The 16,264-nt window shown below is 37.0% G+C and overlaps 1 protein-coding gene and 1 long non-coding RNA gene across 18 annotated transcripts in view; one reads left to right on the forward strand and one right to left on the reverse strand.

Moving 5' to 3' along the window:
* The window catches only part of DLG2 (discs large MAGUK scaffold protein 2), a 2,175,949-nt gene that overhangs the window by 1,627,452 nt on the left and 532,233 nt on the right, over positions 1 to 16,264 (forward strand). For all 15 annotated transcript variants that reach the window (XM_049891082.1, XM_049891084.1, XM_049891085.1 and 12 more), the window contains one exon: positions 1,381 to 1,517. In XM_049891082.1, coding sequence (XP_049747039.1) covers positions 1,381 to 1,517 — 137 coding nt within the window. The remainder of the gene's footprint in view (positions 1 to 1,380; positions 1,518 to 16,264) is intronic.
* Positions 7,868 to 16,264, reverse strand: part of LOC126079782 (uncharacterized) — a 262,037-nt gene continuing 253,640 nt past the window's right edge. For 2 of the 3 annotated variants that reach the window (XR_007518250.1, XR_007518252.1), the window contains 2 exons: positions 10,746 to 10,909; positions 7,868 to 8,010 (listed from right to left, as the gene is read on the reverse strand). This is a non-coding gene — a long non-coding RNA (uncharacterized LOC126079782). The remainder of the gene's footprint in view (positions 8,011 to 10,745; positions 10,910 to 16,264) is intronic. The other variant, XR_007518251.1, reaches the window with a different exon arrangement.

The following is a 16,264-nucleotide window of genomic DNA, read 5'->3' on the forward strand; positions in this document are numbered from 1 at the left end:
AAAACATTGCATTTAAAATATAATTCCAGAAGTGTTACTTTATAATTTACTATGTCATGATTTTTTTCATTAACTAATCATTTATGCAATCTTAAGATCACATAGCCCTACCCAATGTTTATTCAATAAAAGTATACTGAAATGGGCTAAGTATTTTTTGAGTGTTTTTCATTAGTGTTATATAAATTGCCAAATATTTTAATGATTGCTTTATCATTTGACTCAGTTTATGGCATCCAATTTTTTTAAGCCGAGGAAGATATAGAAATTCCGTCTTTAGAAACAAAGACCTTTGATTAATATCTAACTTTCTAAGTAATTTGCATGTTAATTATCATTATGACTTTAAAATGCAGTGAAAATATTTGCAGTAAGAGTTGTACTGAATGTGTATTCAATTATACTCTCAAAGGATTTCTATCCTTTGACCTTTAGAGATTTTTTCAGTGATTCCTTTAAAATGACCTCATATTGATTTTTTAAATAAGTGTAATCTTGTTATCATTCTGTAGTTTAGTATAAATAAAAGTTTTGTAAGGCATAAAAAAATTCATCTCTCAAAATAGAAAACTCCCATATTTAAAATGGTTTGATATGTTGGGGTTTGTTATAAAAATAATAAAGTCTAAGTATATAATCCATTTCTTTAGCCAGTGTAGAGGGATGGTTTATTGACTGATTGATTTGTGTGTGTGTGAGAGAGAGTAGCCTCCGTATCAGTTAATTACAGTAAGTGCTAGGAGTGTGGAAATATGACAAGGTGACCAGAGAAGAAAACACAAAGGGCAAGTATCTAGCTTCATTTCCTCATCTTCTCTCCAAAATTATTGATTAAATATCCAGTGTATGTTCCTCATGACTCTTGTCTTAGAATTTGTGGGATTTTCTAACAGCTCTACTTTTCATCCTGAAAGGTCAAGTATTTAGGTCTCTACCCCAAACGTTGGGATACTTCTGTTGCCTATACTAGAGTAACAGCAACAAAGACGAGCCCACAGACTCAACATGAAAAGGCTGTACTTGAGTTTTTCTTGGCTTACCTAGAATCCTTCCACATCCTTTTCTCTGACTCTATTCTAGCTAGTCACCTATTATGAGCCAATTAGCTAGGGAGCAACAGTTAGGTACGTTGTCATGAAATAGAACAAAACTAACGGTCCACATGGGATTTACCTTCAAGATCTTTGCCTAATTAACATTAATCAACAAGTCTTATACATATTTAATGAATAAAATCAGTTGAAGTAGAGTCTTCACTGTTTATTGCTATTGTAATAACTCCAGGATTAGTTAAAAAATACATATTGAAATATGGCTCATTGCTTTCAAAATGAAATCATAATAATGAAAGTCTCTTCCTTTCCTGTCCCTTTTCCATAGGTTTAGGTTTCAGCATTGCAGGAGGTGTGGGGAACCAACATATTCCCGGAGACAACAGCATTTACGTAACTAAAATTATAGACGGAGGAGCAGCACAAAAAGATGGAAGGTTGCAAGTAGGAGATAGACTACTAATGGTGAGTGTGACTCAAGCAGAACTATGTGTGTATTTATAAAGTGCTTGTTTCCCACTGTGTGAACATGGACTGAAACAGAAAAGAAGGGAAGGCAGATTATGAGGTAAGAGAACTCAAAAGTACAGGTACAATTGTATCTGATTTTCTGGTATTTTAAAAACAAATCTAAATTTTTACCAGTTTTCACAGATACACAGGGCATAGAGTTTATATGTCATTCTTCCAGTGTAATCCATCCCCTGTTAGAGCAACTGCTATTTCCAGACTTTCAGAGAGGTGGACTTTGAATAACAAACAGAAAACACTACGCATTTATTAATATGTACATACATATGTCTCACCATGTCCTTTGTTCAGCTAGTGTAGACAAAACCCCTGACTTCCCTGAATTTCTTTTGAGTTCTGTCACATATATAAGTGGATCCCTTTCTCCTCTCCACCCAGACAGGATTACAGCTGTTTTTATTCACCAGCTGCATACTTGCTTCTGGATGTTCTAGGCAGTGATCGATTCTGACACCTGACCACCCTTTCAGAATCATAGACTTACACGATAAACTAAAACAAAATTAAAGCAGTTCTAAGCAGTAAAGTATTTGAGGTTACACTAATAAAACTGCTTAATCTCTGTTTATTGTTATATACCAAGCCTATAGGAAATTAATCAAATACTGAACACTAATAGACAATAGTTCTCAAGTTAGATAAATATATCTAGTCTAATGTTTGCCCTTGGAAGACAGGGCTTCTAACTAAAGTCGATAAGAAGCCATTATCTCCAACACTTTTGTGAGAATTATTTGGGAAGGATCAACATATAGTCTCAACAGAAAAAAGAATTTATATGATATAGGAAAGTTTGGGCAGTAGAACCCTAAAGCTTTGTATTCATTGTACCCACCTCCCTGGGCTCTAGGTGGTCTGTTTAGCCCCAGTGGCCTAATTCCATAGTTGTCAATTCACTTTATATTGAATTATGTGGACAAGACCTTTATATAATCTTGATAGCTAACATTTATTTGGCAGTCACTATCAGAACCCTGGTGGCAGAACCCTGGTGGCATAGTGGTTAAGTACTATGGCTGCTAACCAAAGGATTGGCAGCTCGAATCTGCCAGGCACTCCTTGGAAACTCTATGGGATAGTTCTACTCTGTCCTATAGGGTCGCTATGAGTCAGAATCGGCTCGAGAGCACTGGGTTTGATTTTGTTTTTTTTGTATGTTGCATATTGAAGCCCTTGTGGCACAACGGTTAAGAGCTCAGCTGCTAACCAAAGGTCAGCAATTTGAATCCACCAGCCACTCCTTGGAAACCCTATTGGGCAATTCTGCTCTGTTCTATGGGGTCGCATGAGTCAGGATCAACTTGACAGCAGTGGGTTTGGTTTTTATACATTTCATATGATCCTTTAAGTACTTCTAAAAAATGTGTTAATGCACATATTTCTCAAAATAGCCCATTTATATAAGCAAAAGGAAACTGAGGTATATAGAGATTTAGTAACTTGCCCACGGCCATATAGTTAAGAATGTACAGAACTGGATTTCAAGTTGAAGCAGTCTGGCTTGCACCTGTGCTTGTAACCATCAAGCTATACTGCCTCTCATACATCGTGTTTGCATTTTTTTCCTTAAATTTGTCAATTATTTCCTTCGTTTATCATTCAGTTATTCATCATTATTATTTTTTGTGTACTAAGTTTATGTTAAGTATCTACCATATTCTAGGCAATATCTACTAGTTAGCCAGGAACTCTGTGAGGAGAAAACACCCTTTCAAACATACAGCATTAATGACTTTAGTCAGAGTTGCCATTAAGAGTTGTGGCTTCTTTGCCACCTGAAGTCACTGCCATTTTCATTCTTGAGACATTCTGAAACTGTTATCTTTGTTTGCTTGTTTGTTTGCCTTGATGTAAAAGTTGGTTCTTATAACATTGTGTCTTCTGAAATAGAAAAGATTTTATTGGGGTATAATTTTTTTTATAAGACCTAGACAACTTCTCTGTAGAATATAACCTATATTATTTGAAATGTTGATTTGGGAATGAAGTAAACTATGACAGCCATCTTCTACACAGTACTAAAGTGAAAAATGAAAAGGGTAATTTCAACCTCAAGTATGGAAAATGGCTTAGGTAGTGACTGATTTGGGCTTTTGTTGGCCGATTGCTCTGTAACAGTTTGGTTGTAGACGATACTTCTGTTATTTCTTCAACTGCTGCTATTGTAATATCGTGCCAGATGTTGTGTGATGATTTCTTTAAGCTGTGTTTAAATTTATTTTCAAGTTCTTAAAAACCTCAAATCCAAATAATTCTGTCAAAGGTTTCCCCAGGCATCATGCTATTTTTTCATTACCATTTTCTTGATATTCATTGTAGGTGTAATGATTTTCAAAAATAGCTGTGACATAATTCTTAACTGTTTTGAGTTTTAAAGCACAGTTTTCAAAAAAAAAATGAACCTTCTACAGTAATAGGTCTCTCCTCTCTTATATAAGGAAAACATAATTAGAACTTTTAGGGCAACTGCCAGCTGAATCTGGAAATGAAAGAAAATGATTCATTTTATAATATTCTGAAAGAAAAATGACTCTGAAAGAGAGCACAGAAAAAAAAAAAATCACCGAAGCCATCCAAAAAGACCAATTATCTTGTTCAACCCAAAAATATTTATTCATGCTCTCCTTCTGTCACTTCTCTCCACCTCCTCTTCCCTTTACTACCCTGCATAGTCTCTTCTTTATCTTCTTCGTTTTTACCTATCCTCCCTAAAAGGAAACACGAATGATTTAGATTCTGTGATTTACCAGCCGTATCACACTCTGCATGTTTTTCTCTAACTATACTGTCCTTCTTCCTAAAGCAGTTTGCTCCACTTCCTTCTCTCACTTCTTAGGAAAAATTCTCCCATACATTATTGACTCAGAGCTCTGTAAGTTAAAAAACCCACTACTGTTGAGTTGATTTCAAGTCACAGTGACCCTGTAGGACAGAGAAGAGCTGCCCCATAGGGCTTCCAAGATGTAAATCTTTACGGAAACAGACTGCCACATATCTCTCTGGCAGAGCGACCGATGAGTTCGAACTGCTAACCTTTTGCTTAGCAGCCTAGTGCTTAACCACGGCACTACCAGGGCGCTTTCATTCTGTAAATTGACAGGTCTAAAATGAAACCCCATTAGTTTCCTTAGACTTTTGCAGCTAGCTTGCCACAATTTAGAAAACCCTTCAATACCTGCCCTGCAGCATTGTGGCTGCTATAGGAGCTCAGTCAGTTTTTTTGGAGTCTTAGTAATAATCCTCTCCATTTCTCAAGTAAAATAGGTATAATGTTGGACACCACCTAAATCATACCATATATACCGGGTACTTTTATTTTCCTAAATAATTCTTATTCCTTTTCTCATTTCATACATTAGAATCCTGTAGAAAAGTGGTCCCTCACCCATGCTACCATTGCTGTCAAGTCGATTCTTACACATGGTGACCCTATAGGACTGAGCACAACTACCAATAGGGTTTCTAAGGCTGTAAATCTTTATAGAAGCAGGCTGCCATATCTTTCTCCCACTGAGTGGCTGGTGGGTGTGAACTGCCAACCTTTTGGTTTGCAGTTGAGCACTTTAACCACTGTGCCACCAGGGCTCCTTCACCTCTAAAGATAGAGACCTTGATACCTCTCCCCAAAGCTATCCATTCAATACCAACCATTATTAGAAATGTTTCCTTAAAATGATGTTGACTATCTTTCCCTGTAAATTTCAACCTTCATTCATAGGTCTATCCCCTGGAATCAGAAAGGTGAGGACTAATTCCACTTCTGTTTGAAGAGTTACATCTTGCCACTTCTCTTCTTAGTCGTTTAAGATGTTTCACCCATTTGTCTTTAACTTTTTTAATAAATTTAATCCTATATTCATTTGTTCTAATGTAAATAAGTTACCTTTATAACAAAACTTATTTAGATTCCTTGTACTCATTTTCCCCACTTAAACAGATAAAAAACAAAACCTAAACAACATTGTGGCATCTGACCTTTATATTTATCCTGCCTGTCAACTTTGCAATAAGGCTGTTAGCATTTCAAATAAGATGACTATAGTGTCAGACCCCTCTGATGTTTCATGGGTCACATGACAGTTCTCTTCATTAAAATAATTTTCTGAATTCTGTGGTACTTGGCATATACTACCTTTCCCTAGAATTTTTTTTGTTTTTAATTTTGTGGAACGGCAGTGACGTCTGATTTGTGAAGTGTACCACCTGCTTAGTGTTGTAGTCTCAGACTAAATAGATTTCTCTCTTGACTTTGACCTTGGACAAGCATTGGACAGATGGTCAGAGGTCAAGGGCACTCATGATTTTCAAATTCTTACATATAGTTTCATAAATTCATTTTTATTAAGCCCCATCATAGTGATACATAGAGTCACATATATTACATAAATTTTGTCTTTTTTACCTTTTTTCTGCACAGTACTAGAAACTTTGAAACCAGGATCAACTGATTGTCTTCTCTATAGGGGAAACATTAGCCTTTCATTGTCAAAGCCCCTTGATGCATTGTGATTTAAGATTTAAAATCTTAGTCTCTTTTTCCCATAGTCTTTGCTTGATATTTCAGAAAATAGTCAGTGAGAACTTTTATACCTTTTACAGAGAATGAACTTATTCTCTCTCTTTCTGCGTGTGTGTGTGTGTTTCCCCCTAAGGGGAAACAAGTAGATAAGGGGAAAAGTAGCAGAAGCATTAAAGTGGAAAGACACTGAACTCAAAGAGAACCAAAAGCCAAACTCGCGGTCATTGAGTCAATTCCAACTCATAGTGACCCTATAGGACAGGGTAGAACTGCCCCATAGGGTTTTCAAGGCTATAAATCTTTTCAGAAGCAGGCTGCCACATCTTTCTCCCTTGGAGCAGCTGGTGGATTCAAACTGTTCACCTTTCAGTTAGCAGCCAAACACTTAACCACTGTGCCACCAGGGCTCCTGCCTCAAAAAGAAGAGAGCTGAATTCTAGACTTGGGCAGCCAGCACTGTCTCTAATTGACTTTGGGCAAGTGATGTGCATTTTCGGCCTTCTGTTTTCGCACTTATAGCATTGCTTTTGAGTACTGGTTCCCGAAGTGTGCTATAAAAGCCTTAGTCTTAACTGATGTGTCACTTCAAAAGGATTCTGTGGTCAAATAAGCCTGGGAAATTCTGCAATCTACAGCTCATTCCTCTGGTGGATCCACAATGAAGTTAAACATGTTAGAAGGTCTGTTAAGTCCTGTAGTTAAGAAACAGATTTAACTTTGATTAACACTAAAATTTTCAAACTTATTTTATTGTGGAACCATTTTGTTAAAGTAAAACTTATAAAATCCCTAGAATTGGAGTATAATGGAGTATACTCCAGGATGCTCTGTGTGTGAGTGTCTCTTATTTTTATTCCAATACTAGTGTCCTATAAGAAGGACAGTTGCTCAGCTGCTAACCGAAAGGTCAGCGTTTCGAACCCGCCAGCCACTGCTCCTCAGGAGAAAGATGTAGCAGTCTGCTTCTGGAAAGATTTAAAACCTTGGAAATCCTATGGGGACCAGTTAGTTCTACTCTGTCCTTTAGGGTCACTATGAGTCGGAATCAACTTGATGGCAGTGGATTTGGTTGGTTTTTTGGTATAAGAGGGACATCAAATGAAATTAAGGAATGTAAGTAGAAACAATGGAATCTTCGGAATATTAGTTGTAAGGAATTAAATTATTATTTTTGGTAGATTTGCAAAATTATCTCACTTAAGCCAAATATCAATAAGAAAATCATCTTGAAGACAGTGTAAATATGTAGAAATTATCTGAACAGCAAACAAGACTTTAACACACATTCATTGGTTATACCAACCTTAGATAAGAACTAAGAGCTGTAACTCTCTGTAAGCATTGTTCTTTCCTTCCTCCAACACATTGCTTCCACCATAAAAAAATCTTTCACCTACGGTGCCTCTCTTAGTCCTTACCCTATACCTTGAGAGGTGATCAGGGCAATCATTACTATTATTCTCATCTTCAAGAAGAGAAAATCAAAGCTCAGAGATGATAAAGGGATTCCCAGTATTGCATAACTAGTAGATCATGAAATTAGATTCAGACCGTGATATTAATGTCCGAAAGTGAAACCCCTTCCACCAGTTTACTCAGCCCCTGTAGTTCTCAATCCTAATTATATGTTTGGGATCTCATGTTAAGCTTTTGAAAAGTATGGCTACCCAGTCCTCAACCTTGAACAATTAAATAAAAATCTCTCATGTAGAGGCCATGCTTCTTGATTTATTTATTTATGTTTTGCTTTCTAAAGATTCTAGCGTGCAGCCAGTTAGGAACTACAGTGCCACCTCTACCTTACCTCATCCTATCTCACTCTGCTCCTGACAGCACTGCTTTTGCTGAGGATGACTTTGGTGGTGATGGTCATTCTATCAGGCCAATTCAATGCCATTTAGTAATTTCCTGCAATGGGATGAAAGATATTTAGAACAATTCACCCTTCAAATTTTATCCCCTACAGTTACAGCCACTTCTAAAACATTGGAAATACCTGGATAATTGTTTTTAGACTCCCTTATAATTTCTCTCAATTGTAATAAATTAATACCATAGTCTTTGTAATGATGTATTTTATTAAACTGTTGAAGCCTTCCAATACCCACTGCTGTCGAGTGTTACAACTCATAGCAACCCTATAGGACAGAGTACAACTGCCTCATAGGGTTTCCAAGGCTGTAAATCTTTTGTCTATTTAATGTTTCTCTCTCCCCACTCTTTTCTTCCCCTTCCTCGTAACCATCAAAGATTGTTTCTTCCTGTGTGTAAACCTTTCCATAAGTTTTTTATAATAGTCTCTTACAGTATGTCTTGTTGTGATTGACTTTCACTCAGCATAATGACCTCCAGATTCATTCATGTTGTGAGATGTATCACAGATTCATCTGTTCTTTATCCTTGTGTAGTAGTCTATGGTGGTAGTAGTCTATTGTGTATATGTACCATAGTATGTTTCTCCATTTATCTGTTAATGGGCACTTAGATTATTTCCACCTTTTTGCTATTGTGAATAATGCTACAATGAACATGAGTGTGCATATGTCTATTCATGTGATGGACCTTATTTCTCCAGGATATATTCCTAGGAGTGGGATTGCTAAGTCATACGGTATTTCTATTTCTAGCTTTTTAAGGAAGCGCCTTATCATTATCCAAAATCGTAACATTTTGCATTCCCACCAGCAGTGCATAAGAGTTCCAGTCTCCTTGCAGTCTCTCCACTTGTTATTTATTTATTTTTTTAATTCATGCTAGTAATGTTGGGGTGAAATGGTATCTCACTGCAGGTTTGATTTGCATTTCTCTAATGGCTTGTGATTGTGAGCACTTCCTCATGTGTCTATTAGCCGCCTGAATGCCTTCTTTGGTTAAGTTCTGTTCATATCCTTTGCCCATTTTTTAATTGGATTGTTGGTCTTTTTGTTGTAGAGGTGTTGGATTTCCTATAGATTTTAGAGCTTAGACCTTTGTCAGATAGCCAAAAATTTTTTTCCCAGTCTGTTTGTTCTCTTTTTACTCTTTTGGTGAAGTCTTTTGAAAAGCATAAGTGTTTTAACTTTTAGAAGATTCCAGTTATCTAGCTTATCTTCCGGTGTTTGTGTATTGTTAGTTATGGTTTATATCCTATTTATGCCAAGGCTGTAAATCTTTGTGGAAGCAGACAGTCACATTTTTTCTCCCATGGAGCAGCTGGTGGTCTCGAACTGCCAACCTTTTGGTTAGCATCTGGGTGCTTTAACCACTGTGCCACCAGGGCTCCTTAAGCCTTTCATATTATCTATTTTTATTTCTTATAATCAGTTTAACCCTGTTTATAGAACTTGCTCTATGGGTATCATATATCAGTGCCTACTACAGAGCAGTGATGTAAGATTTTTATTTTAATAGTATACCGCATCAGTAAAAAACAAACAACTTTCCTCTAGTATACATGTATTTCTGTACTTTAAATTGCATACATATATCACAGTGCTACTATATTATGTACATTTTAAAACAGACACAAAATATAGAAAATTAAGAACAATGTAATACATATTAATATTTTAAAAAAACCAAACCAGTTGCCATCAGGTCGATTCCCACCAAGGCTTCAAACCAGACATGGTCTGGGTCAGATGTCGCCAATGAAGCAACACTGGAATGGACCTGATTTTTTTAAATGTGAGTGAACCAGAATGGTAACTGGAATGGGAAAAATTACAGATTGAAACCCTGCTAGAAATGTAATCTTAGAAAACAACGGCAGTGTGCCCATTGCATAGCAGCCAAATCTCTTCAAGAGCAGAGTTAGAAACAGTGGTGCCCCATTCAAACATGGCGGCCAACCGTGCAGCTTTGAATGTGTATCCTTCTCCATAGTACTGGTACTAATCCAGGATCAATATGCCTCTTCTGAATCTCCCATTTCCGGGTTTAGACCTTTAATTTTTCCCATAATTTTTCATATCAACCCTGTAGGACAGAGTAGAACTGCTCATTGGGTTTCCAAGGCTGTAATCTTTACAGAAGTGGACTGCCACACCTTTCTCCTGAAGAGCAGCTGGTGGGTTCCAACTGCCAACCTTTCCATCAGCAGCCAAGCACTTAACCTCTACACCACCAGGGCTCCTTAAATATTAATGGAAATTTTAATAGTTTCTTCCTGTACCCTAGTGAATTGCCTTGGGGTTCATATCATGCTGTCCATTTTGATGAGCACTGCTATACAGAGGAAGCTTGTCAATCAAAATAGCATTCTAATTCATTCTCTCTATATATATGAAATAAAAGATTAAGAAATACATCAGTGATTAATGGGGGAGGAAGAAATTCACACTGCTGGAGCTTTGATCATACACCTTATAAGTTGATGTGACCTGTTGTTCACATTCTGTACCAGCTTTTCATCCTTATGTCTCATGCCTGGCACACAGTGAGTGTCCAATGAATGCATGTTGTTGGTTGAATGACCTTCATGCCTTATCCTTTTCTATCTCTCTCAACAAAGTGCAAAATAGAAACTAAACATAAATGCTTCATTTGTCCTATTTAATAGGGGAGTTTGATTGCTTTTCTTTTGGTATGCCAAGATCATTGTTTTTTGTTTTTTTTTTTTTAACTTATTTAGTTTACTACTTCAGCGTGTATTAAGTACCTACTGTTTACAGATGTCATGTTGAGGGAATACAAAGATGAATAAGATAAAATCACTCCCCTTAAGAAGGTCAGTCTTTGAGGTGGCAAAGGGCATTCTGCAGGAGTAAGTATTGTCCCAGGTGGAGGCTGATAATTTCAAGAGAAAAAATTTCAAGAGAAGGAGTGCCTGAAAAGAAAGAGATTATTTCTAGAAGTAGGCTCAGGAAAAACATACTGTGTAATTATGGTGCTTCTGATTCCTGTTTTTATACTTTCTTATATAAAGTCTTTTTATGTAAATGGTATCACTCGTTTCTCATAAACACAAATAGACCAACAAATCAATCAGTAATATTATCCCCATTTTAAAGATAAGAAAATCCTCAGGAAATATATTACTGAAACTAGGAATTGAAACGACATATGATGCTACATTCTAAATTATTTTTATTATACCCAGTTGCATTTGTTTTTAGAAGCACTGGGTAAAATATGGCTGTTCTTTTTCTAATAAATTTAAGTCTGTTTACTGGATTTGAGAAATCAACTTCCTTCCCACTTTAATTTCCCATCAATCAGGAGATCCTGTTATGAGCGTTTCATAATGAGGCCACTGTACTTACAGTGTCTGTTCTTCCTATTTAAAGTTTTTGCTCCTGCTCATTTAAAAAATAGAGTTAATTTGGTTCTAACCACAACTAATAATGTGTTCATTGCTAAAAAGATGAAAAAATATGAAAATATTCATTACTCAAAGGTAAGCATTATTAACAATCCTTGTATTTATTACTAGTTATTATTTTTTAAATAAATTTTATTGGGCTTTTTAATTGTAACAGTTAATTTCAGTGTATTGCAGAGATTTTAGTCTTTGGTTTATGTGTATTTATTTTTACATCACTGATGTTATTGTATTGAATTTGGTCCTCTTTTTAATTTAACTTACAGGATAATAATGAACGACTTTGTCTCCTTTTTAAAAATTAACTTTAGAGTTTGTGAGTTTTTTTTTTTTACAGTGTTTCTAGAGTCTCGCGTTTCTTTGCACTATGACTTAGATAACTTTAAGTGTCCCTTATCACCTCCCCGTTTGTCCCACCACACTGATATTCCTGAATGGCTATGGAAAGGTTGGTATCTGGCCACATGTACATTGCCCACTTCTTATTACCACCGTGTCATGACCCATACCCCCCACCTTTGTACCTCCATGCATGTATTTGCTTTCACTCATTTGAATTCCCACAAAACTTGTCACCATCCCCTTCTTGCAAGTCTCCTGCCACCTCTTTCTTCAGCTGGTTTGCCCTTCTTTGTCTGCATTTTGCTCAAATTCAATGCTCCCTCTTCTTTTTAGGAGAACGCATGATCTCACCTCCAGCCTTTTCCCTGGCCTCAGTCCCCTTTTCTATAGCAAACACATGGCCAGGCTGCACATACTGTCTGTGTACTGCAGCCCACTGAAAGCACTTCATTCAGGCATACATGATTATTTTTTTTCTGAAACCAGGCCAGTTGCTCCGTGTTCACCATTATAGACAGATACTTGATGCAAAAAAGAATAAAAAAGACAATGAAAAACAATAGCAAGAGCAACTAGCCAATCAGTGCAATGTCCCGTCTCTCCACAAACAATCAGCTCCAGCTGTAAGTCCTTTATCTTGAGAGTTCATAGGATAATACACACACATAATTAACCCAAACAAACCCACTTTTGTGAAAAACATTCTGAAGACTTCAGCACAAAAGAGCACTTTTTGGTCCAGATCCCACACTATTCTGAAGCTTTAAAAACACCACGTAGAGGCCTCATCAGCAGTACCCTAATTAAACTCAGCAGTTCACAGATGTTTACAGGAAAATGCTCAGGAAAATCTTCACCAAGATTTCCTGTTTCCTAAGAAGAAAGATGGGTGACGATAAAAGTAATAATAATCATTATAATAGTTAACATTAATTAAATACTTCAATGTGTCCGCCACTTCACCTAGATCTTTACATTTAAATAAATAACACTTTGAGGCAGATACTATTATCATTCCTGTTATACAGATGTCAAAACTGAGGCTTAGAAGGTTAAATAAGTTTCCTAAGGTTACACAGCTAGGAAATGCCAGGGCCAGGACTCCAATTCTACTAATATGTGCTCTTAATCACTATAGCCTGCTGCCAATATTATACCATCTATTCCTTGACTGGAAACCCTAGTGGCACAGTGATCAAGAGCTAGAGCTGCTAACCAAAACATCAGCAGTTCCAGGTGCTACTTGGAAACCCTATGGGGCAGTTCTACTCTGTCCTGTAGGGTCACCATGAGTCGGAATTGACTCAGCAGCAACAGGTTGTTTTTTTTTTTTTTTTTTTTTTTCTTTCCTTGACTAAGGAGCCCTAGTGGCTGAAAGGTTAAGCTCTCAGCTTCTAACCAAAAAGTTGGCAGTGCAAATCCACGTAGTGGCTCTGCAGGAGAAAGAACTGGCGAGCTGCTCCCATAAAGATTATAGCTTTGAAAACCCTGTGGGTCAGTTCTGCTCTGTCACATGGGGTCACTATGAGTCAAAATCAACTCAACAGCCCCTAACAACAACATTCCGTGACTAACATTGATACATTTTTTTAATACATCAATCACCAAGTAAAAACCTATTGAATATCACTATTTTAAACTGCCTCCATTATTCCCCCAATATCCACTCCTGCCCTACCCCTCACCTCTACCTTTTTCCTCAACTTCTGCTTTCTGGTCAAAAGATTTTCCTGGGGGTCTAAAAACAGGGGTCTAACCATGACTAATGCCTATATATTGGGGAAGTTACGCTCCAAAAACACTTCAAGTTAACATTTTCTGGGTTGTTTCACTGCCCATCTTAAAAATGGCAAAAGGATAATTTAATAAACTCTTCCCTCATCTCTCTTTCACTGATAATCTGATTAGCTACATGCTTTCTGTTCCCTTTAGAGAGAGACAAGGAGTCCTTGTCAGGAACAGAGTTTTAGTGCCACTTGTAATCTAATCCAGTTAGTTTCTAGCCTTTAGGATCTTTATCTATTGGCTTGTCATTCCGTTTGTGTTATGCCACCAAATTCCTTCTCTCTTCTTTTTTTTTTTTGTTTTTCATTATAGTTGTTCCTGAGTGCCATGGTCACAATATTCATTCAGAGCCATGTTGGGCAATCATTTTTTGAGAAAACACACCCACTTACATAATCATTTTTAAAACATTGTATCTGAACATTACTTGTAAATATTCATTATCTAAGCACAAGTTGTTCTGTCCTAAAAGAAGTGATTTATCAAATATATAAGGAGGTGTTGAAGCACTAGTAAGATATATCAAGTTCCTTTCCATTTAGCTTTTTTTTTGCTATGATGGTGTATTAGGTGATGAAATATACTGTCACTACCAGATTAAGGGCACAAGGTAATGATTATTCAGACTTTTATAATATTTTAGAATTTATGCTACTTCTTTACATAAACTTTGAAGGAGATCCTGGTCTCCTGAAGAGAGAAAGAATAGATGATGATAAGCCCTAGGTTTTAATAAGCCAGCACCGTTTTTTAAGGGAAGTACTGTTCTGTGATTCCTGGGTGGTACGAGTGGTTAAGCGCTGGGCTATTAACTGAAAGGTTGGTGGTTCATACCCACCCCTAGGCACCTTGAAAGTAAGACCTGGTGATCTGCTTCCGAAATGTCACAGCCTTGAAAACCCTATGACATGTAGTTCCACTTTGCACCCATGGGTGTCTCCATGAGTCAGAATTGACTTGACAGTCACTAACAACAACAAATACCCGCAGGGGACAGTGATGGTTCAGTGCTGGAATTCTCACTTTCCATACCTGAGACCAACTGTTCAATTCCTGCCAGTGCACCTCAGTGCATCCACCACCCTTGTCAGTGGAGGCTTGCAATTGCTGAACAGGGTTCAGTGAAACTTCCAGACTAAAACAGACTAGGAAGAAAGGCCTGGCTATCTACTTCTGAAAAATTAGCCAGTGAAAATCCTACATATCACAATAGTCTGATCGTGTGCATAGGGTCGCCATGAGTTGGGCAACTCAAGGGCAGCTAACAACAACATACCCTCTGGAGTCAAATGATGGCTTACCACTTTGAGGTTTTGTGACCTCTTTTTTACAAATTAATCTCTTTAAATATGAATTTTCCTCTTCTATAAAATGGGTCTAATTATTAATTTCTACCGCCTGGGGCTATAATGAGGATTAGTTATATGATTTACATCAAAATATATGACTTAGTTCTCCCATGACTTCAAACCAAACCAGTTGCCATTGAGTCAATTCCAACCTGTAATGATGTCATATATATTATCATTGCTGTGTGCTGTCAAGCTGATTCTAACTCATAGCAACCCTGTAGTGTAATAAATGTTAACTCTGATTATTATTACTATGGTTTTTGTCATTGCTCTTTCTACTGTCAAGAACTGCCAGCATCAGCTGTGTTCCCTATACCTGCCAAAAAAAACCCCAAAAAACCAAACCTGTTTCCATTAGGTTGAGCGCAACTCAATAGTGACCCCATAAGACCAAGTAGAACTGCCACATAGGGTTTCCAAGGCTGTAATCTCTATAGAAACAGACTGCCACATCTTTTTTCCATGGAGCAGCTGGTGTGTTCAAATGTGTGCTTACCTACTGTGCCACCAATGCTCCCCTATCCCTGCAGACCCTCTAAATTCCTTCTGCATGGGTCTATTCTTCTGTTCATTTCTTACATAAATAACTGTCCTGTTAAAATGTGGGGTTCATGGGATCAGGGATTTTATCTATCTTGGAGAAGCAACATAGACTAGTGGTTAATAGCGTGGTCTCTGGGGCCAAATTACCCATTTCTGAATTCTGTCTCTACCACTTATTGTCTCAATGACTTTGGGCAACTGTCTTAACGTCTTATAGGTGGTTGTGAAGTTTGGTTGTGTTGATACATGTAAAATGCTGTGTATAATATGGGCTATGCAAGTGTTTAATATAAAAAACTAATGATCATGATTATCATTTTTGTTATTTACCCCTATAACCTTAGTACTTAGGACAGTGTCTGGCACATAGTAGGTACTCAATAAACATTTGATCAATTAATGAACAAATGCTAGATGATGAAAATGTAAAAAAGATTTGGAAGTCATTTATCTAGCAAAGAAACATAGGAACTGATAGAGCTGCTTACAGCATGATGGCTGTCAATTGGCATTCATATACAACAGTCAGTTAATTCCCTGCAGTTATAGGGTTCCTAACTGGTGGAACACCACTTAGGATGAACAGGCACGTGTAATTTATATGACACAAGGCAAATTCTATAGCAGTGCCACAAGGTCTTACATAACTAAAATGCTAATTAGCACAGAGAACATACTATAAGGGTCCAGTCCAGTACTCTTCACGCATTTATTTTAATTCTACACCATTTCAGCAAAACAAACTAAAGAACCACTCCATAAGAAAATAGTAGACAAATAAGTATAGCCTTCCTATTCAAAATACTTCCTGAATATTTATTCTCATTTCTTTAAAGAC

The sequence above is a fragment of the Elephas maximus genome, chromosome 7 (assembly GCF_024166365.1).
Source record: "Elephas maximus indicus isolate mEleMax1 chromosome 7, mEleMax1 primary haplotype, whole genome shotgun sequence".
In the NCBI taxonomy this organism is placed as follows: Eukaryota; Metazoa; Chordata; class Mammalia; order Proboscidea; family Elephantidae; genus Elephas; species Elephas maximus.